General features: G+C 43.5%; 1 protein-coding gene across 1 annotated transcript; it reads right to left on the bottom strand.

Annotated features, from left to right (window-relative positions):
• Positions 1–3,407: 3,407 nt before the first annotated feature.
• On the bottom strand, positions 3,408–6,331 carry LOC109903299 (MARCKS-related protein 1-B-like). Its single transcript, XM_020499926.2, has 2 exons — positions 5,828–6,331; positions 3,408–4,787 (listed from the first exon to the last, which is right to left on the bottom strand). Exons 1-2 carry the CDS (start codon positions 5,930–5,932, stop codon positions 4,221–4,223), a joined length of 672 nt encoding a protein of 223 aa, XP_020355515.1. The 5' UTR covers positions 5,933–6,331; the 3' UTR covers positions 3,408–4,220.
• Positions 6,332–23,281: the final 16,950 nt, after the last annotated feature.

The following is a 23,281-nucleotide window of genomic DNA, read 5'->3' as shown; positions in this document are numbered from 1 at the left end:
GGCTAGTACCTAACGACCTCATCCACAGTAGTAGGCTAGTACTTAACGACCTCATCCACAGTAGTAGGCTAGTACTTAACAACCTCATCCACAGTAGTGGGCTAGTACATAACGACTTCATCCACAGTAGTAGGCTAGTACCTAACAACCTCATCCACAGTAGTAGGCTAGTACCTAACGACCTCATCCACAGTAGTAGGCTAGTACTTAACGACCTCATCCACAGTAGTAGGCTCGTACATAACAACCTCATCCATAGTAGTAGGCTAGTACCTAATGACCTCATCCACAGTAGTAGGCTAGTACCTAACAACCTCAATCACAGTAGTAAGCTACCTAACGACCTCATCCACAGTAGTAAGCTACCTAACGACCCCTTCCACAGTAGTAGGCTAGTACCTAACGACCTCAATCACAGTAGTAAGCTACCTAACGACTTCATCCACAGTAGTAAGCTACCTAACGACTTCATCCACAGTAGTAAGCTACCTAACGACCTCATCCACAGTAGTAGGCTAGTACCTAACGACCTCATCCACAGTAGTAAGCTACCTAATGACCTCATCCACAGTTGCAAGCGTCCTAAAGACCTCATCCACAGTAGTAAGCTACCTAATGACCTCATCCACTGTAGTAAGCTACCTAATGACCTCATCCACAGTAGTAAGCTACCTAACGACCTCATCCGCATTAGCAAGCTTCCTGAAGACTTCATCCACAGTAGTAAGCTACCTAACGACCTCATCCACATTATCAAGCTTCCTAAAGATATCATCCACATTAGCAAGCTTCCTGAAGACCTTATCCACAGTAATAAGCTACCTAATGACCTCATCCACAGTAGTAAGCTACCTAATGACCTCATCCACAGTAGTAAGCTACCTAATGACCTCATCCACAGTAATAAGCTACGTAACGACCTCATCCACGTATTCACAAATTGTCAGTTCAGTGATTAGATTACTAGACTTTGAGTTCGACAAATGCCTCTGCAATCTGTGCAAAATGGCTGAAGCAACACAAATGTGGAGCTACATCTGTGTTTGAATAATTCATCATTGTTTGAAGGCTGGGATGACTAGAAATAACTCTGATCTCAACTCATCTTATCACCATGTGAACTAGGTCAGTGGGCATATCCCCAATGGCACCCTATTCCCCAATAGGACTCTGGTCCAAATTAGTGCACTATATACAGTATAGTGAATAGGATGTCATTTGGGATACAAACCTACAACCAACCCAAATCAGGATCAACGATTTAGAGTTCAACAAACTCAATTAAATTAACTTTATTGAGGAAGAAGATCACACGAGGAGAAGTCATTTCTCGTGTGATTTGAGGAGGTATATAAGTCCTAAGCAATGACGTCTTGAGAGATGCTGTCACTACAGGGGTTACAGAGGTCACGGGGATAATGTGGGCGTGTATGCAAGGATCATTGGCTGCTTTCCAATTCTCTACCATTTTCCAGAAGTGTGCACTTGTTCTGTTCACTACTTATTACACATCTAAAAGCATTGGATTGGTGGAGGACTGGGCTAGTGGGAGTATTCCACACGTTGGGAAGAAAGAGAGACAAAACGGGTACATAGGGAGTTATCTCAATTGCATTTCCTTGACTCCTCACATCTCAAAACACATTGGAGGAGAAGGTCAGAGGGAAGTCCCTCTAACTATCTTATCCAATATGTTTTTGAAAAGGAGATGAGGAGAGAGGACATGAGGAGTCAAGAAAAATATATTGAGATTGTGCCATAGCCCTAGAATGTAGTCATTATGGGGTGGATCTCAATACTCTGCAGTAGTCTCTCCTCTCCATCAGCACTTACCAATACTCCATCAAAAGGTATTCTCTGTGTGAACTAATAGCCTAAGTAATAAATTATGACAAATGAGGCATTGTCCCCTCTTGTTTTCAGTTGTAGGTGGTTTACTACTATGTGTGATTGGTTGATGACATATTTAATTGGTCAGGCTTGTCAAGAATGTCAGGCTATCTCTTAGATGGACATTAATCTTGGGATTATGAACTATGAGAAGTCTAAAACACATCAATGTTCTCTTACAAGAATCACATTCCTATCGGAAAATGTAATGTAACTCATTGATTCTTAGAATTGGAAAGCACATTGTACACTGAACAAAAATATAAACACAACATGTGAAGTGTTGGTCCCATGTTTGAAGAGCTAAAATTAAATATCCCAGAAATGTTCCAGATGCTCAAAAAGCGTATTTCTCTCAAGTTTTCTGCACAAATGTGTTTACATCCCTGTGAGTGAACATTTCTCCTTTACAAAGATAATCCATCCATCTGACAGGTGTGGCATATTAAGAAACGGATTAAACAGCATGATCATTACACAGGTACACCTTGTGCTGGGGACAATAAAATACCTCTCTAAAATGTGCAGTTTTGTCACACAACACAATGCTACAGATGTCAAGTTTTGAGGGAGTGTGCAATTGGCATGCTGACTGCAGGAATGCCCACCAGAGCTCTTGCCAGATAATGTAATGTTCCATTCTCTACCATAAGCCGCCTCCAATGTAGTTTTAGAGAATTTGGCGGTACGTTCAACTGGCCTCTCACAACCGCAGTGTATGGTGCTGTGTGGGCGAGCGCTTTGCTGATGTCAATGTTGTGAACAGAGTGCCCCATGGTGGAGGTGGGGTTATGATATGGGCAGGCATAAGCTACGGACAACGAACACAATTGCATTTTATCGATGGCAATTTGAATACAGTGATACCGTGACGATATCCTGAGGCCCCATTGTCATGCCATTCATCCGCCGCCATCACCTCATGTTTCAGCATCATAATGTACTGCTTCACGTCTCAAGGATCTGAACACAATTCCTGGTAGCTGAAAATGTCCCAGTTTTTCCATGGCCTGCATACTCACCAGACATGTCACCCACTGAGCATGTTTGGGATGCTCTGGATTGACGTGTATGACAGTGTGTTCCAGTTCCTGCCAATGTCTAACAACATCACACAGACATTGAAGAGGAGTGGGACAACCTTCCACAGGCCACAATCAACAGCCTGATGAACTCTATGAGAAGGAGATGTGTGGCGCTGCATGAGATACCGACTGGTTTCCTGATCCACACCCCTACCTTTTTCTGTGACCAACAGATACAGATCTGTATTCCCAGTCATGTGAAAATCCATAGATTAGGACCTAATGAATTTATTTCAATTGACTGATTTCCTCATATGAACTGTAAAGGCTTCGAAATGGTTGCATGCTGTGTTTATTGATTTTTGTTCGGGTAAAAGAGGAATGTTTATGACCACAATAAACAGTTAATACAGATTTTGTTTCCCCCAGCCAGCACGCTGTACTACTAAATCACCCTTCCCACATAAAAATAACAATATCCATACAACAATGGGCAGGTATTGGTAACCAACATTTATTTACCATTTTGAACTTTACAATAAAACCATAAACATCTGTCAACAGTAGCAAAATAAAGAACAGAATCAGTCCAACGTATTTACAGAGACCATCGAGCAAGAGTCAGGCTTACACACCACAGACAGATCAACAACTCTGCTTCGTTTTTTAAAAACTGCAACAGTGAACATAGAAAGCTTAATTGTTCTCTTTTTATTTCTCTTATTTTTTATAGCCAAGATAAAAATCTAAACTTATTGATTTCTTCTTCTTCAAAACAAAACAAGACATAGCTTCTCTGAATCGTTAAAATGGTTCTCTATTGTAACACCACAAAATAGTTCAAATTTTGGGTTAAAATATAGGAATGTATAAAGTTGGCGAGTCTTTTTTGTTTATATTTATTTCATGTGGTGGTTGGTTGGTGTCTCGCTCGCTCGCGTTGATGCATCTTTTTGAGCTGGGTGTTTTGAGAAAGACACGTCAACTCAACTCCCACCCATAACTGTGTCTTCCACTCTCCCCGTTGTCCCACAGCAATCAGCACATAATACTAATGGGTTCAGATGTGTCGCTGTAACCAGGGGTCGTAACCAGGGAAGTGAACTAGTGAATCTAGTCTGTCATCTTGTTACCATGACAAAAGTGGCACGAAGGAGTCTCTCACATAAATGTGTATATATTTACATACACATATATCTATACATATGTATACATATACACATATAGAAATATATATATATAACTCAATTTTTTCTCTCTCTCTTGAAAAACAGTTCACAGTCCTTGTTGTGGGTAAAGATACAATCACTCTGCTTTCTGTTGGGAGGGAGCTGCTGCCGTGGGGGTCGAGCTGGTCTCCTCTGTTGGTTTGGTGGGCTCTGGGGCAGGAGCAGCGGCAGCCGCCTCCTTCACCTCCACCTTCACCTCCTCCTTAGGAGCCTCCTTCACCTCCTCAGTTTTAGCCTGCACCTCCTCTGCCTTCGGGGCTTCTGTAGCAGGAGCAGCAGCCTCCTCCTTCACCACCTCCTCTTTCTTCTCCTCCGAAGCCACAGCGGCTCCGTTCTCAGCTGGTTTCTCCTCAGCGGGAGCGGCCGCCTCCTCCTTCACCACCTCCTCTTTCTTGGTCTTCTTCAGTTTCAGGCCCTTGAAGTTGAATGATTTCTTCAGGGAGAACTTCTTCTTTTTCTTGGGGGTATCCTTGGTGGCGGCCTCACCTACCGGTTTGGCAGCATCCTTGTCGGCGGCTGGCGCTGGCTCGATGGCGTCCCCTCCTGCGCCGGCCTCGGCCTCCTCGGCGGCGTCAGTGGAACCGTTGGTGGCGGCCGTCTCTGTGGCAGAGACGTCACCATTGGACTTGACATGGCCATTCTCCTAGGAGGAAAGGAGGGAAATTGAAGGAACTAAATTAGAGGATGGTTTAAAATATATATATATAATACAATGAAATTAATAAAGAAAATACAATTGACGTTAGATTTTTACACTGTGACTCAAACACAACCATCAACACATTTAGCTATATAACGATGATTCGTCGTGCTCATCAATTAACCACCGTGTCGCTCAAAAGCCGACGCCTTGTAGAACCACAAGAAAACGACAGGCGGCGACGGTGCAACATCACACACAGGAGGGGGGTATCTTTTCAATAAAGACCTGGCCTAGTCGATGAAAAAAACAATAAATTATATTTAAATTTTAAAAAATCAATGAAACTGATGATGCATTGACAAAAATGTACATTCATTTCACAAGGTGAAGATGTGATTTATGTCGCTTTTGCATGTGTCTATAAAATAACGTTTACAGTCACTGATCGAGACATGTCTAGACTCTCCGGGTCTTGAGGGGCTGCAACTTCATCCATCATGGATGGGCTTGCATGAATTCGGTGTGATTAGATTGATATCCACTGTTAAAACGCTGCTTTTGAATCCATAATTCACAAATTGTCTCTGATATTTTCTGCATGAGGGGGTAGCTTGTCTACGTGCGCCCTCGCCTTTCCAACCCCCCTCATGGCCACGGCTTTGGAACTGTGACCGAGCTAGTGAGGCTAACTAGAACCAAGGTTCGTTAACGGTGGCATATGCTCCCGGTCCAAATCCCGATTAACTACGTTATTTTAGATATTATATCACGGCTTTAGCAGCAAGCACGTTGGCAGTTCCATCCCCCCCGCGTCTCAATCTAGTGTTGGTAACTAGCTACCCGTCACTGGTGACCATGCGAGCCAGACTAAACTAAGATGCACATTTATCCCCTAATAATATAATCGAAACAGACCAACCTCGTTTTTAAAATTAAATAGCAACATTATACTACAGAAAAATATTAGCTAAGCTATTTTTTAATTAGTTGAGTAAAAAAGGTGTGTCGTCTGGTGGCCCAGGGATGAGTGCGTTTCATACCTGTCCGTTCGTTTTTATGGAAACCGTATTCGCGACGGCAGCCGCGTCCGCGGCAGCAGCTTTCGCCTCCCCGACTACCTCTCCTTTGGACGCTTGGGAACCCATCGTTGTTCGGTGTTTTTAAATAAAATTTCAAAGGAAAAACACAAAAAGTGGTCTCAATTTAATCCAGCCCCGCTCAGTGTTATGGATCCAATGGAAAAATAAAAGGCGATCGTATAATTTTTTGGGGGGGAGGTCCTTTGAAGAAAAAAATAATAGCTAGTTTCTTTTACTTTTCCTCGCACTTCAACCTGTCGCTCCCGTAGAAGGATACCCACTAGTTTCAACAGTGGTTGAACGCAGCGCTTGAATATAGACCAAGATACCACGAACGGGCGTGGTCACACGAGTCTATCCAATCATGTGCGCCTTTATGAGTTCTCTCCGCCCTCTTCAAAAGACGCGAAAACATTTTCTCCACAAACATCATATCCCAATGGTCTCTCTCTCCAACATCATATTACACTGGTCTCCCTCTCTCTAACATCATATTACACTGGTCTCTCTCTCTCTCTAACATCATATTATAATGGTCTCTCTCTCTAACATCATATTATAATGGTCTCTCTCTCTCTAACATCATATTATAATGGTCTCCCTCTCTCTAACATCATATTACACTGGTCTCCCTCTCTCTAACATCATATTATAATGGTCTCTCTCTCTAACATATTATAATGGTCTCTCTCTCTAACATCATATTATAATGGTCTCTCTCTCCAACATATTATAATGGTCTCTCTCTAACATCATATTATAATGGTCTCTCTCTCCAACATCATATTATAATGGTCTCTCTCTCTAACATTATATTACACTGGTCTCTCTCTCTAACATCATATTATAATGGTCTCTCTCTAACATCATATTATAATGGTCTCTCTCTAACATCATATTATAATGGTCTCTCTCTCTAACATCATATTATAATGGTCTCTCTCTCCAACATCATATTACACTGGTCTCTCTCTCTAACATCATATTATAATGGTCTCTCTCTCTCTCCAACATCATATTATAATGGTCTCCCTCTCCATCATATTATAATGGTCTCTCTCTCTCTCTAACATCATATTATAATGGTCTCTCTCTCTCCCTCTAACATCATATTATAATGGTCTCTCTCTCTCTCTCCAACATCATATTATAATGGTCTCTCTCTCTCTCTAACATCATATTATAACGGTCTCTCTCTCTCTAACATCATATTATAATGGTCTCTCTCTCTCTCTCCAACATATTATAATGGTCTCTCTCTCTCTCTCTCTCTCTCTCTCTCTCTAACATCATATTATAATGGTCTCTCTCTCTCTAACATCATATTACACTGGTCTCCCTCTCTCTAACATCATATTACACTGGTCTCCCTCTCTCTAACATCATATTATAATGGTCTCTCTCTCTAACATATTATAATGGTCTCTCTCTCTAACATCATATTATAATGGTCTCTCTCTCCAACATATTATAATGGTCTCTCTCTAACATCATATTATAATGGTCTCTCTCTCTAACATTATATTACACTGGTCTCTCTCTCTAACATCATATTATAATGGTCTCTCTCTAACATCATATTATAATGGTCTCTCTCTAACATCATATTATAATGGTCTCTCTCTCTAACATCATATTATAATGGTCTCTCTCTCCAACATCATATTACACTGGTCTCTCTCTCTAACATCATATTATAATGGTCTCTCTCTCTCTCCAACATCATATTATAATGGTCTCCCTCTCCATCATATTATAATGGTCTCTCTCTCTCTCTAACATCATATTATAATGGTCTCTCTCTCTCCCTCTAACATCATATTATAATGGTCTCTCTCTCTCTCTCCAACATCATATTATAATGGTCTCTCTCTCTCTCTAACATCATATTATAATGGTCTCTCTCTCTCTAACATCATATTATAATGGTCTCTCTCTCTCTCTCCAACATATTATAATGGTCTCTCTCTCTCTCTCTCTCTCTCTCTCTCTCTAACATCATATTATAATGGTCTCTCTCTCCAACATATTATAATGGTCTCTCTCTCTAACATCATATTATAATGGTCTCTCTCTCTCTCTCCAACATATTATAATGGTCTCTCTCTCTCTCCAACATATTATAATGGTCTCTCTCTCTAACATCATATTATAATGGTCTCTCTCTCTCTCTAACATCATATTATAATGGTCTCTCTCTCTAACATCATATTCCGATTGACTGTATTGAGCGATTGAATGGCGAGAGTCGTTATGAGTGAGTAGGAGTGTAGAAGACTGGCAAATTGATATCGCGCTCGTGCAGTGATGTGCGCATCTACCAGGTCGAATACAGATTGAACAACATAACATTTGCCCGGAAAACCGATGTTTAATTGCATTGAATGATATGTCTGGCAGAAATGCGTGTTTGAATCAGGCACGTGTCGTGAAAGGAAATGTTCCTGGTGCAAACGTCGATTTCTGCCCCACATAGGATTCAATGCAACTCAAAAGTCGTGTTGCCAGGCAACCTTGACGCGCGTTCAAAGGTTTGTTTGTTCCCCCTCGGTTTGTCAACAACAACACCAACATCCCAACAACATGTGACGTGGCCATCACGCACATTCCAACCGTTTGCACACACAAACATAAGCTACCCTCTACAGCTCTTTAGGAATTCATAGCTAGCTGTTTATTTTAGACAGCCACACATTCATGCCAGACTTCCACTTCCAATCACCTTTATTGATGACATCTCTTCATTAATAATGCAACCTTTATTTTTTATTTTTCAAACAACAACACCTATAGCTCGGGAATGCATTTTGACTGATTTAATGGGGAAACCAAGGCAAGAACCAGAAGGAGATTTCACCTGTTGAATCCATCACACAGACACACTGTCTGCCATGGTTTGTAAATGTATACCCTGACCTGATCCTGGTTGGCTGGCACATTATGACACAATGTTCCATCCATAGTGAGAAAGAGAGAATGGCCGTATATATCTAAACATCATATCCCGTTTACAATAACCCGAAACGGATTATGGGCTGTGCTGATTTTAGACGGGATGCTAAGCCATGTTAACGTCTTACCGTATTTAGGCTTACCGTTGTTTTTCACGGTCTGCCGCAGGCTCAGTGATTATGTTTTGATCTGATTGTGAAACAAATCACTTCAAAAAGAAGGACATCTACACAGTTCAACATAATAATTCCTTAATAATTAATTTAGCTGATACTCCCCACTGCACCACACTGGACTACTGACTACCTTCTGTCCTAATTCAGACACATTTCTGCGTAGCATTTTCTACATTTGGTAGGCCATTTGTTTGTCATCTAGTTAGATACATGCAGCTTCTCTTCTGTCATACCTTGTTGCCCTATGAGACTAAATAAAGTAGTGCTCACCAGAATAGTGTCTTACATTGATAGAATGATTAGTAATCTAGTTTAACACGGGTACATTTCTGTTTCGTTTAGGGACCGGGGAGAAAACACAATAACAAAACAAACCAAAATATCCTTGGTCCTGTGCAAAATGTCCAAATGTCATCAGAAAATTAAAAACGATGAATGACTTCAGTTGATCTTGGGTCAATTATGCAGTTGAAATACTGTGTCAACGAATTACACCGTACAGACTCATTCACATTTTCTCAAGAGATGCTGAAATAAATAAATAATATTTACAAAATTAACATTTGTTCATACATTTTATGGAAGAAATGCATCTCTCTCCTAGTTCTGCAGGAATTTATAAGAGAGGTTATCGGTCTACAGTCAGTGTCCATATTTCAGTTTATATTCTGTTACATGTGAGAGGTTATCGGTCTACAGTCAGTGTCCACATATCAGTTTATATTCTGTTACATGTGAGAGGTTATCGGTCTACAGTCAGTGTCCATATTTCAGTTAATATTCCATTGAACCCATATGAATTTAGACGAGGAATCTTCTGTTTATTCATGGATACAGGGATACTCGTGAGCGGGATACCAAAGATGCATGTAAACAGCTTATCCTGAATAGTGTGCATGTAACCTGGTCAATGAGAGAAAGAGAGACCGAGAGAGAGAGCGAGAGCGAGAAAGAGAGAGCGAGAGAGACGGTTCAGTGAGCACGAGAGAGCGAGAGCGAGTGCCAACCATGGAGCCACACTGTTAAACTTTCTCACATCCCTCCTCTCCCTTCCTCCGTCTCTCTCTCCGTCACCTCCCTCTCATTACTCTCCCTCACCTCCTTCTCCCTCACTCCCCTCTCCCTCTCCTTTCTCACCATGACATATCGTCTCCACTGTCTGGCTGTAGAATGCGTGGCATGCCTTAAGGCAAATTTGACATTTCTCACTTTTTCTGAGAATGGACTGGGCCAGGCAGAAACACTCTTACGGGTTAAAGGCCCAATGCAGCCGTTTTAAGTCATTCCACTTTCAAAAGCACAAGAAAGAGGACTTAAACACATCTCGGTTTTGTTCTGAAGTTGTTTTTGTATTTAGAAAGAGGTAAGATTAGCATTCCTGCAGAATTATTTTGTTGAAAGATAAATTTGAACTCTGAGAAATTAACTCATTGATTTGCACCCAAATTGGCTATTTCAATTGGTTGGATTTGTGTAATACTCAATAAATATAGCACCCAACATTCAATTTGGATACAAAACCTCTTCTTAAAAATGGTTAAGACATGAGGGTCTGTCGGTGAGATTTGACCATTTATTTTGATTCCTTAAGTTTTTATTCATTTAGGTTTGGTACAAATTGGATGTTGGGTACTATATTTATTGAATACTATATGAATCCTATCATTTGAAATGACCAATTTACGTTCACTCATTTTAGCTTTCTGAGAGTTAAAATTGTCTTTCAACAAAATAATGTGTCAGGAATGCTTATCCAATCTGTTTTTAACTACATAAACCATTTCAGAAGCATCTGAGAAGGTGGTTTAATGGAATGAAATGGAACGATCCTGTAATAGATTTTCATTAGAATATCATTTTTCATAGACTGTCTGGGAGTGGTCTGAGGGGGGAGGGGACAACTGAAAACTAGCTGTTATTGGCAGAGAGATTTGGAACTCTCTTTCTTATTGGTCTATTTCACTAATTTACCTCATGGTGATGTCACCATGAAAGCCGAAACTCCTGACCATTCAAACCCGCTGATTAGAAGTTCAAATCAAATGTTACTAGTCACATGCGCCGAATACAACAGGTGTTGTACACCTTACAGTGAAATGCTGAATACAACAGGTGTAGTACACCTTACAGTGAAATGCTGAATACAACAGGTGTAGACCTTATAGTGAAATGCTGAATACAACAGGTGTAGTACACCTTACAGTGAAATGCTGAATACAACAGGTTTAGTACACCTTACAGTGAAATGCTGAATACAACAGGTGTAGTACACCTTACAGTGAAATGCTGAATACAACAGGTGTAGTACACCTTACAGTGAAATGCTGAATACAACAGGTGTTGTACACCTTACAGTGAAATGCTGAATACAACAGGTGTAGTACACCTTACAGTGAAATGCTGAATACAACAGGTGTTGTACACCTTACAGTGAAATGCTGAATACAACAGGTGTTGTACACCTTACAGTGAAATGCTTACTACAACAGGTGTTGTACACCTTACAGTGAAATGCTGAATACAAAAGGTGTAGTAGACCTTTACAGATAAGAATAAGAGATAAAAGTAACAAGTAATTGTCACGCCTTGGGGGGGGTTTCTGTCACGCAATGTGGAGACTATATACAGGGGGGTACTGGTACAGAGTCAATATGGAGACTATATACAGGGGGGTACTGGTACAGAGTCAATATGGAGACTATATACAGGGGGGTATTGGTACAGAGTCAATATGGAGACTATATACAGGGGGGTACTGGTACAGAGTCAATGTGGAGACTATATACAGGGGGGTATTGGTACAGAGTCAATATGGAGACTATATACAGGGGGGTACTGGTACAGAGTCAATATGGAGACTATATACAGGGGGGTACTGGTACAGAGTCAATATGGAGACTATATACAGGGGGGTACTGGTACAGAGTCAATATGGAGACTTTATACAGGGGGGTACTGGTACAGAGTCAATGTGGAGGCTTACACAGGGGGGTATTGGTACAGAGTCAATGTGGAGGCTATATACAGGGGGGTACTGGTACAGAGTCAATATGGAGACTATATAAAGGGGGTACTGGTACAGAGTCAATGTGGAGACTATATACAGGGGGGTACTGGTACAGAGTCAATGTGGAGACTATATACAGGGGGGTACTGGTACAGAGTCAATATGGAGACTATATACAGGGGGTTACTGGTACAGAGTCAATATGGAGGCTATATACAGGGGGGTACTGGTACAGAGTCAATATGGAGACTATATACAGGGGGGTGTTGGTACAGAGTCAATGTGGAGGCTATATACAGGGGGGTACTGGTACAGAGTCAATATGGAGACTATATACAGGGGGGTACTGGTACAGAGTCAATGTGGAGACTATATACAGGGGGGTACTGGTACAGAGTCAATATGGAGACTATATACAGGGGGGTACTGGTACAGAGTCAATATGGAGACTATATACAGGGGGGTACTGGTACAGAGTCAATATGGAGACTATATACAGGGGGGTGTTGGTACAGAGTCAATGTGGAGGCTATATACAGGGGGGTACTGGTACAGAGTCAATATGGAGACTATATACAGGGGGGTACTGGTACAGAGTCAATGTGGAGACTATATACAGGGGGGTACTGGTACAGAGTCAATATGGAGACTATATACAGCGGGGTACTGGTACAGATTCAATGTGGAGATTATATACAGGGGGGTACTGGTACAGAGTCAATATGGAGACTATATACAGGGGGGTACTGGTACAGAGTCAATATGGAGACTATATACAGGGGGGTACTGGTACAGAGTCAATATGGAGACTATATACAGGGGGGTATTGGTACAGAGTCAATGTGGAGGCTATATACAGGGGGGTACTGGTACAGAGTCAATATGGAGACTATATACAGGGGGGTACTGGTACAGAGTCAATGTGGAGACTATATACAGGGGGGTACTGGTACAGAGTCAATGTGGAGGCTATATACAGGGGGGTACTGGTACAGAGTCAATATGGAGACTATATACAGGGGGGTACTGGTACAGAGTCAATGTGGAGACTATATACAGGGGGGTACTGGTACAGAGTCAATATGGAGACTATATACAGGGGGGTATTGGTACAGAGTCAATGTGGAGGCTATATACAGGGGGGTACTGGTACAGAGTCAATATGGAGACTATATACAGGGGGTACTGGTACAGAGTCAATGTGGAGACTATATACAGGGGGGTACTGGTACAGAGTCAATATGGAGACTATATACAGGGGGGTACTGGTACAGAGTCAATATGGAGACTATATACAGGGGGGTACTGGTACAGAGTCAATATGGAGACTATATACAGGGGGGTGTTGGTACAGAGTCAATGTGGAGGCTATATACAGGGGGGTACTGGTACAGAGTCAATATGGAGACTATATACAGGGGGGTACTGGTACAGAGTCAATGTGGAGACTATATACAGGGGGGTACTGGTACAGAGTCAATATGGAGACTATATACAGGGGGGTACTGGTACAGATTCAATGTGGAGATTATATACAGGGGGGTACTGGTACAGAGTCAATATGGAGACTATATACAGGGGGGTACTGGTAGAGAGTCAATATGGAGACTATATACAGGGGGGTACTGGTACAGAGTCAATATGGAGACTATATACAGGGGGGTATTGGTACAGAGTCAATGTGGAGGCTATATACAGGGGGTACCGGTACCGAGTCAATATGGAGACTATATCAGGGGGTACCGGTACAGAGTCAATGTGGAGACTATATACAGGGGGTACCGGTACAGAGTCAATGTGGAGACTATATACAGGGGGTACCGGTACAGAGTCCATGTGGAGACTATATACAGGGGGTACCGGTACAGAGTCAATGTGGAGACTATATACAGGGGGTACCGGTACAGAGTCAATGTGGAGACTATATACAGGGGGGTACTGGTACAGAGTCAATGTGGAGACTATGTACAGGGGGTACCGGTACAGAGTCAATGTGGAGGACTATATACAGGGGGTACCGGTACAGAGTCAATGTGGAGGCTATACACAGGGGGTATTGGTACAGAGTCAATGTGGAGGCTATATACAGGGGGGTACTGGTACAGCGTCAATATGGAGACTATATACAGGGGGGTACTGGTACAGAGTCAATGTGGAGACTATATACAGGGGGGTACTGGTACAGAGTCAATATGGAGACTATATAACAGGGGGGTACTGGTACAGAGTCAATATGGAGACTATATACAGGGGGGTACTGGTACAGAGTCAATATGGAGACTATATACAGGGGGTACCGGTACAGAGTCAATGTGGAGACTATATACAGGGGGGTACTGGTACAGAGTCAATGTGGAGACTATATTCAGGGGGTACTGGTACAGAGTCAATGTGGAGGCTATATACAGGGGGGTAACTGGTACAGAGTCAATGTGGAGACTATATACAGGGGGTACTGGTACAGAGTCAATATGGAGACTATATACAGGGGGGTACTGGTACAGAGTCAATGTGGAGACTATATACAGGGGGGTACTGGTACAGAGTCAATGTGGAGGCTATATACAGGGGGGTACTGGTACAGAGTCAATATGGAGACTATATACAGGGGGGTACTGGTACAGAGTCAGTATGGAGACTATATACAGGGGGGTATTGGTACAGAGTCAATATGGGAGACTATATACAGGGGGGTACTGGTACAGAGTCAATATGGAGACTATATACAGGGGGTACTGGTACAGAGTCAATATGGAGACTATATACAGGGGGGTACTGGTACAGAGTCAATATGGAGACTATATACAGGGGGGTACTGGTACAGAGTCAATATTGGAGACAATATACAGGGGGTACTGGTAAGAGTCAATATGGAGACTATATACAGGGGGGTACTGGTACAGAGTCAATATGGAGACTATATACAGGGGGGTACTGGTACAGAGTCAATATGGAGACTATATACAGGGGGGTACTGGTACAGAGTCAATATGGAGACTATATACAGGGGGGTACTGGTACAGAGTCAATATGGAGACTATATACAGGGGGGGTACTGGTACAGAGTCAATATGGAGACTATATACAGGGGGGTACTGGTACAGAGTCAATATGGGAGACTATACAGGGGGGGTACTGGTACAGAGTCAATATGGAGACTATATACAGGGGGGTACTGGTACAGAGTCAATATGGAGACTATATACAGGGGGTACTGGTACAGAGTCAATATGGAGACTATATACAGGGGGTACTGGTAACAGAGTCAATATGGAGACTATATACAGGGGGTACTGGTACAGTCAATATGGAGACTATATACAGGGGGTACTGGACAGAGTCAATATGGGAGACTATATACAGGGGGGTACTGGTACAGAGTCAATGTGGAGGCTATATACAGGGGGGTACTGGTACAGAGTCCATGTGGAGACTATATACAGGGGGGGGTGCTGGTACAGAGTCAATATGGAGACTATATACAGGGGGGTACTGGTACAGAGTCAATATGGAGACTATATACAGGGGGGTACTGGTACAGAGTCAATATGGAGACTATAACAGGGGGGTACTGGTACAGAGTCCATATGGAGACTATATACAGGGGGTAAACCGGTACAGAGTCAATGTGGAGACTATATACAGGGGGGTACTGGTACAGAGTCAATGTGGAGACTATATACAGGGGGTACCGGTACAGAGTCAATGTGGAGACCTATATACAGGGGTTACCGGTACAGAGTCAATGTGGAGGCTATACACAGGGGGTATTGGACAGAGTCATATGGAGACTATATACAGGGGGGTACTGGTACAGAGTCAATATGGAGACTATATAGCAGGGGGTAATGTACAGAGTCAATGTGGAGACTATATACAGGGGGGGTACTGGTAGCAGAGTCAGATGTGGAGGCTATATACAGGGGGGGTACTGGTACAGAGTCAATATGGAGACTATATACAGGGGGGTACTGGTACAGAGTCAGTATGGAGACTATATACAGGGGGGTATTGGTACAGAGTCAATATGGAGACTATATACAGGGGGGTAACGGGTACAGAGTCAATATGGAGACTATATACAAGGGGGGGTACTGGTACAGAGTCAATAGGAGACTATATACAGGGGGGTACTGGTACAGAGGCATATGGAGACTATATACAGGGGGGTATTGGTCAGAGTCAATGTGGAGACTATATACAAGGGGGGTACTGGTACAGAGTCAATATGGAGACTATATACAAGGGATGTACTGGTACAGAGTCAATATGGAGACTATATACAGGGGGGTATTGGTACAGAGTCATATGGAGACCTATATACAGGGGGGTACTGGTACAGAGTCATGTGGAGACTATATACAGGGGGGTATTGGTACAGAGTCATATGGAGACTATATACAGGGGGGTACTGTACAGAGTCAATATGGAGACTATATACAGGGGGGTACTGGTACAGAGTCAATATGGAGACTTTATACAGGGGGGTACCCGGTACAGAGTCAATGTGGAGGCTATACACAGGGGGGTATTGGTACGAGTCAATTGGAGGCTATACACAGGGGGGTATGGGTACAGAGTCAATGTGGAGGCTATATCAGGGGGGTACTGGTACAGAGTCATATGGAGACTATATACAGGGGGGTACTGGTACAGAGTCAATGTGGAGACTATATACAGGGGGGGTACTGGTACAGAGTCAATATGGAGACTATATACATGGGGGTACTGGTACAGAGTCATATGGAGACTATATACAGGGGGGTTCTGGTACAGAGTCAATATGGAGACTCTATACAGGGGGGTACTGGTACAGAGTCAATATGGAGAATATATACATGGGGGTATTGGTACAGAGTCAATATGGAGACTATATACAGGGGGGTACTGGTACAGAGTCAATATGGAGACTATATACAGGGGGGTACTGGTACAGAGTCATATGGAGACTATATACAGGGGGGTACTGGTACAGAGTCAATATGGAGACTATATACCGGGGGGTATTGGTCAGAGTCAATGTGGAGACTATATACAGGGGGGTACTGGTACAGAGTCAATATGGAGACTATATACAGGGGGGTACTGGTACAGAGTCAATATGGAGACTATAATACAGGGGGGAACTGGTACAGAGTCAATATGGAGACTTTATACAGGGGGGTACCGTACAGAGTCATGTGGAGGCTATACACAGGGGGTTATTGTACAGAGTCAAGTGTGGAGGCTATATACAGGGGGGTACTGGTACAGAGTCAATATGGAGACTATATACAGGGGGTACTGGTACAGAGTCAATGTGGATACTATATACAGGGGGGTACTGGTACAGAGTCAATATGGAGACTATATACAGGGGGTTACTGGTACAGAGTCAATATGGGACTATATACAGGGGGTTACTGGTACAGAGTCAATGTGGAGGCTATACACAGGGGGGTATTGTACAGAGTCATGTGGAGGCTATATACAGAGGGGGTACTGGTCAGAGTCAATATGGAGACTATATACAGGGGGGTACTGGTACAGAGTCAATGTGGAGACTATATACAGGGGGGTACTGGTACAGAGTCAATATGGAGACTATATACATGGGGTACTGGTACAGAGTCAATATGGAGACTATATACAGGGGGGTACTGGTACAGGAGTCAATTAGGAGACTATATATCAAGGGGGGTGGTTGTACAGAGTCAATGGTGGAGGCTATAATACAGGGGGGGTACTGGTAGCAGAGTCAATATGGAGACTTATATAACAGGGGGTACTGGTACAGAGCTCAATGTGGAGACCATATACAGGGGGGTACTTGGTACAGAGTCAATATGGAGACTATATACAGGTGGGTACTGGTACAGATTCAATGTGGAGATTATATACAGGGGGGTACTGGTACAGAGTCATATGGAGACTATATACAGGGGGGTACTGTACAGAGTCAATATGGAGACTATATACAGGGGGGTACTCGGTACAGAGTCAATATGGAGACTATATACAGGGGGTCACCGGTACAGAGTCATGTTGGAGACTATATACAGGGGGTACCGGTACAGAGTCAATGTGGAGACTATATACAGGGGTACCGGTACAGAGTCCATGTGGAGACTATATACAGGGGGTACTGGTAAAGATCCAATAGTGGAGACTATATACAGGGGGTACTAGGTAACGAGTCAATATGGAGACTATATACAGGGGGGGTATTGGTACAGAGTCAATGTGGAGGCTATATACAGGGGGTACCGGTACCCTTGAGTCAATATGGAGGACTATATACAGGGGGTACCGGTACAGAGTCAATGTGGAGACTATATAACTGGGGGGTACCGGTACAGAGTCAATGTGGAGACTATATACATGGGGGTACCGGTAAGAGTCCATGTGGAGGACTATATACAGGGGGTACCGGTACAGAGTCAATGTGGAGGGACTATATACAGGGGGGTACCGGTAACGAGTCAATGTGGAGACTATATACAGGGGGTACTGGTTACAGAGTCAATGTGGCGACTATGTACAGGGGGGGTACCGGTACAGAGTCAATGTGGAGGACTATATACAGGGGGGGTGGGTTGGGGGGGAGGTACCGGTAGGTACATGAGTCAATGTGGAGGGCTATACAACAGGGGGTATTGGTACATGAGTCAATGTGGAGGCTATATACAGGGGGTACTGGTACAGCGTCAATATGGAGACTATATACAGGGGGGTACTGGTACAGAGTCCAATGTGGAGACTAATATACAGGGGGGGTACGGTACAGAGTCAATATGGAGACTATATACAGGGGGGTACTGGTACAGAGTCAATATGGAGACTATATACAGGGGGGTACTGGTACAGAGTCAATATGGAGACTATATACAGGGGGTACCGGTACAGAGTCAATGTGGAGACTATATACAGGGGGTACTGGTACAGAGTCAATGTGGAGACTATATACAGGGGGTACTGGTACAGAGTCAATGTGGAGGCTATATACAGGGGGTACTGGTACAGAGTCAATGTGGAGACTATATACAGGGGGTACTGGTACAGAGTCAATATGGAGACTATATACAGGGGGGTACTGGTACAGAGTCAATGTGGAGACTATATACAGGGGGGTACTGGTACAGAGTCAATGTGGAGGCTATATACAGGGGGTACTGGTACAGAGTCAATATGGAGACTATATACAGGGGGTACTGGTACAGAGTCAATGTGGAGACTATATACAGGGGGGTACTGGTACAGAGTCAATATGGAGACTATATACAGGGGGGTACTGGTACAGAGTCAATATGGAGACTATATACAGGGGGTACTGGTACAGAGTCAATATGGAGACTATATACAGGGGGTACTGGTACAGAGTCAATATGGAGACTATATACAGGGGGGTACTGGTACAGAGTCAATATGGAGACTATATACAGGGGGTACTGGTACAGAGTCAATATGGAGACTATATACAGGGGGTACTGGTACAGAGTCAATATGGAGACTATATACAGGGGGGTACTGGTACAGAGTCAATATGGAGACTATATACAGGGGGGTACTGGTACAGAGTCAATATGGAGACTATATACAGGGGGTACTGGTACAGAGTCATGTGGAGACTATATACAGGGGGGTACTGGTACAGAGTCAATATGGACTATATACAGGGGGTACTGGTACAGAGTCAATATGGAGACTATATACAGGGGGGTACTGGTACAGAGTCAATATGGAGACTATATACAGGGGGTACTGGTACAGAGTCAATATGGAGACTATATACAGGGGGGTACTGGTACAGAGTCAATATGGAGACTATATACAGGGGGTACTGGTACAGAGTCAATATGGAGACTATATACAGGGGGGTACTGGTACAGAGTCAATATGGAGACTATATACAGGGGGTACTGGTACAGAGTCAATGTGGAGGCTATATACAGGGGGTACTGGTACAGAGTCAATGTGGAGACTATATACAGGGGGGTACTGGTACAGAGTCAATATGGAGACTATATACAGGGGGTACTGGTACAGAGTCAATATGGAGACTATATACAGGGGGTACTGGTACAGAGTCAATATGGAGACTATATACAGGGGGGTACTGGTACAGAGTCAATATGGAGACTATATACAGGGGGTACTGGTACAGAGTCAATGTGGAGACTATATACAGGGGGGTACTGGTACAGAGTCAATGTGGAGACTATATACAGGGGGTACCGGTACAGAGTCAATGTGGAGACTATATACAGGGGGTACTGGTACAGAGTCAATGTGGAGGCTATATACAGGGGTACTGGTACAGAGTCAATATGGAGACTATATACAGGGGGGTACTGGTACAGAGTCAATATGGAGACTATATACAGGGGGTACTGGTACAGAGTCAATGTGGAGACTATATACAGGGGGTACTGGTACAGAGTCAATGTGGAGACTATATACAGGGGGTACTGGTACAGAGTCATATGGAGACTATATACAGGGGGTACTGGTACAGAGTCAATGGACTATATACAGGGGGTACTGGTACAGAGTCAATATGGAGACTATATACAGGGGGTACTGGTACAGAGTCAATATGGAGACTATATACAGGGGGTACTGGTACAGAGTCAATATGGAGACTATATACAGGGGGGTACTGGTACAGAGTCAATATGGAGACTATATACAGGGGGTATTGGTCAGAGTCAATGTGGAGACTATATACAGGGGGTACTGGTACAGAGTCAATATGGAGACTATATACAGGGGGTACTGGTACAGAGTCAATATGGAGACTATATACAGGGGGTACTGGTACAGAGTCAATATGGAGACTATATACAGGGGGTACTGGTACAGAGTCAATGTGGAGACTATATACAGGGGGGTACTGGTACAGAGTCAATATGGAGACTATATACAGGGGGTACTGGTACAGAGTCAATATGGAGACTATATACAGGGGGTACTGGTACAGAGTCAATATGGAGACTATATACAGGGGGTACCGGTACAGAGTCAATGTGGAGAGCTATATACAGGGGGGTACTGGTACAGAGTCAATGTGGAGGCTATATACAGGGGGGTACTGGTACAGAGTCAATGTGGAGGACTATATACAGGGGGGTACTGGTACAGAGTCAATATGGAGACTATATACAGGGGGTACTGGTACAGAGTCAATGTGGAGACTATATACAGGGGGTACTGGTACAGAGTCAATATGGAGACTATATACATGGGGGTACTGGTACAGAGTCAATATGGAGACTATATACAGGGGGTACTGGTACAGAGTCAATATGGAGACTATATACAGGGGGGTACTGGTACAGAGTCAATATGGAGACTATATACAGGGGGTACTGGTACAGAGTCAATATGGAGACTATATACAGGGGGTACTGGTACAGAGTCAATATGGAGACTATATACAGGGGGGTACTGGTACAGAGTCAATATGGAGACTATATACAGGGGGGTACTGGTACAGAGTCAATATGGAGACTATATACAGGGGGTACCGGTACAGAGTCAATGTGGAGACTATATACAGGGGGTACTGGTACAGAGTCAATATGGAGACTATATACAGGGGGGTACTGGTACAGAGTCAATATGGAGACTATATACAGGGGGGTACTGGTACAGAGTCAATATGGAGACTATATACAGGGGGGTACCGGTACAGAGTCAATGTGGAGGCTATATACAGGGGGTACTGGTACAGAGTCAATGTGGAGGCTATATACAGGGGGTACTGGTACAGAGTCAATATGGAGACTATATACAGGGGGTACTGGTACAGAGTCAATGTGGAGACTATATACAGGGGGTACTGGTACAGAGTCAATATGGAGACTATATACAGGGGGTTACTGGTACAGAGTCAATATGGAGACTATATACAGGGGGGTACTGGTACAGAGTCAATGTGGAGGCTATATACAGGGGGGTACTGGTACAGAGTCAATGTGGAGGCTATATACAGGGGGGTACTGGTACAGAGTCAATATGGAGACTATAACAGGGGGGTACTGGTACAGAGTCAATGTGGAGACTATATACAGGGGGGTACTGGTACAGAGTCAATATGGAGACTATATACAGGGGGTACTGGTACAGAGTCAATATGGAGACTATATACAGGGGGGTACTGGTACAGAGTCAATATGGAGACTATATCAGGGGGTTGGTACAGAGTCAATGTGGAGGCTATATACAGGGGGTACGGTACAGAGTCAATGTGGAGACTATATACAAGGGGGTACTGGTACAGAGTCAATGTGGAGACTATATACAGGGGGTACTGGTACAGAGTCAATATGGAGACTATATACAGGGGGGTACTGGTACACAGATCAATGTGGAGATTATATACAGGGGGTACTGGTACAGAGTCAATATGGAGACTATATACAGGGGGGTACTGGTACAGAGTCAATATGGAGACTATATACAAGGGGGGTACTGGTACAGAGTCAATATGGAGACTATATACAACATGGGGTACTGGTACAGAGTCCATGTGGAGACTATATACAGGGGGTACCGTACAGAGTCAATGTGGAGACTATATACAGGGGTACCGGTACAGAGTCCATGTGGAGACTATATACAGGGGGGTACTGGTACAGAGTCAATGTGGAGACTATATACAGGGGGTACTGGTACAGAGTCAATGTGGAGACTATATACAGGGGGGTACTGGTACAGAGTCAATGTGGAGGCTATATACAGGGGGTACTGGTACAGAGTCAATATGGAGACTATATACAGGGGGTACTGGTACAGAGTCAATGTGGAGACTATATACAGGGGGTACCGTACAGAGTCAGTATGACTATATACAGGGGTACTGGTACAGAGTCAATATGGAGACTATTACGGGGGGTACAATGGTACAGTAGTCAATAGGTACGACTATAGAATGTGGAGGTACTGTATACAGGGGGGTACTGGTATACAAGGGAGTCAATGTGGAATTGACTATAATACAGGGGGTACTGGTACAGAGTCAATGTGGAGACTATATAAGGGGGTACTGGTACAGAGTCAATGTGGAGACTATATACAGGGGGTACTGGTACAGAGTCAATGTGAGGCATTATATGGAAGAGGGCTATGGAGACTATATAGGAGGCTATATACGGGGTACAAATAGAGAGAGTCAATGGTGGAGATATATACAGGGGGTACTGGTTAGAGGAAGAAGGGACTACTATACGGGGACTATATAGAGTCAATGTGGGACTATAACGGGGGTACTGGCAGAGTCAATGTGGAGACTATATACAG

The sequence above is a fragment of the Oncorhynchus kisutch genome, linkage group LG14 (genome assembly GCF_002021735.2).
Source record: "Oncorhynchus kisutch isolate 150728-3 linkage group LG14, Okis_V2, whole genome shotgun sequence".
Lineage (NCBI taxonomy): Eukaryota > Metazoa > Chordata > Actinopteri > Salmoniformes > Salmonidae > Oncorhynchus > Oncorhynchus kisutch.
This window is presented reverse-complemented; position numbering and strand designations above follow the sequence as displayed.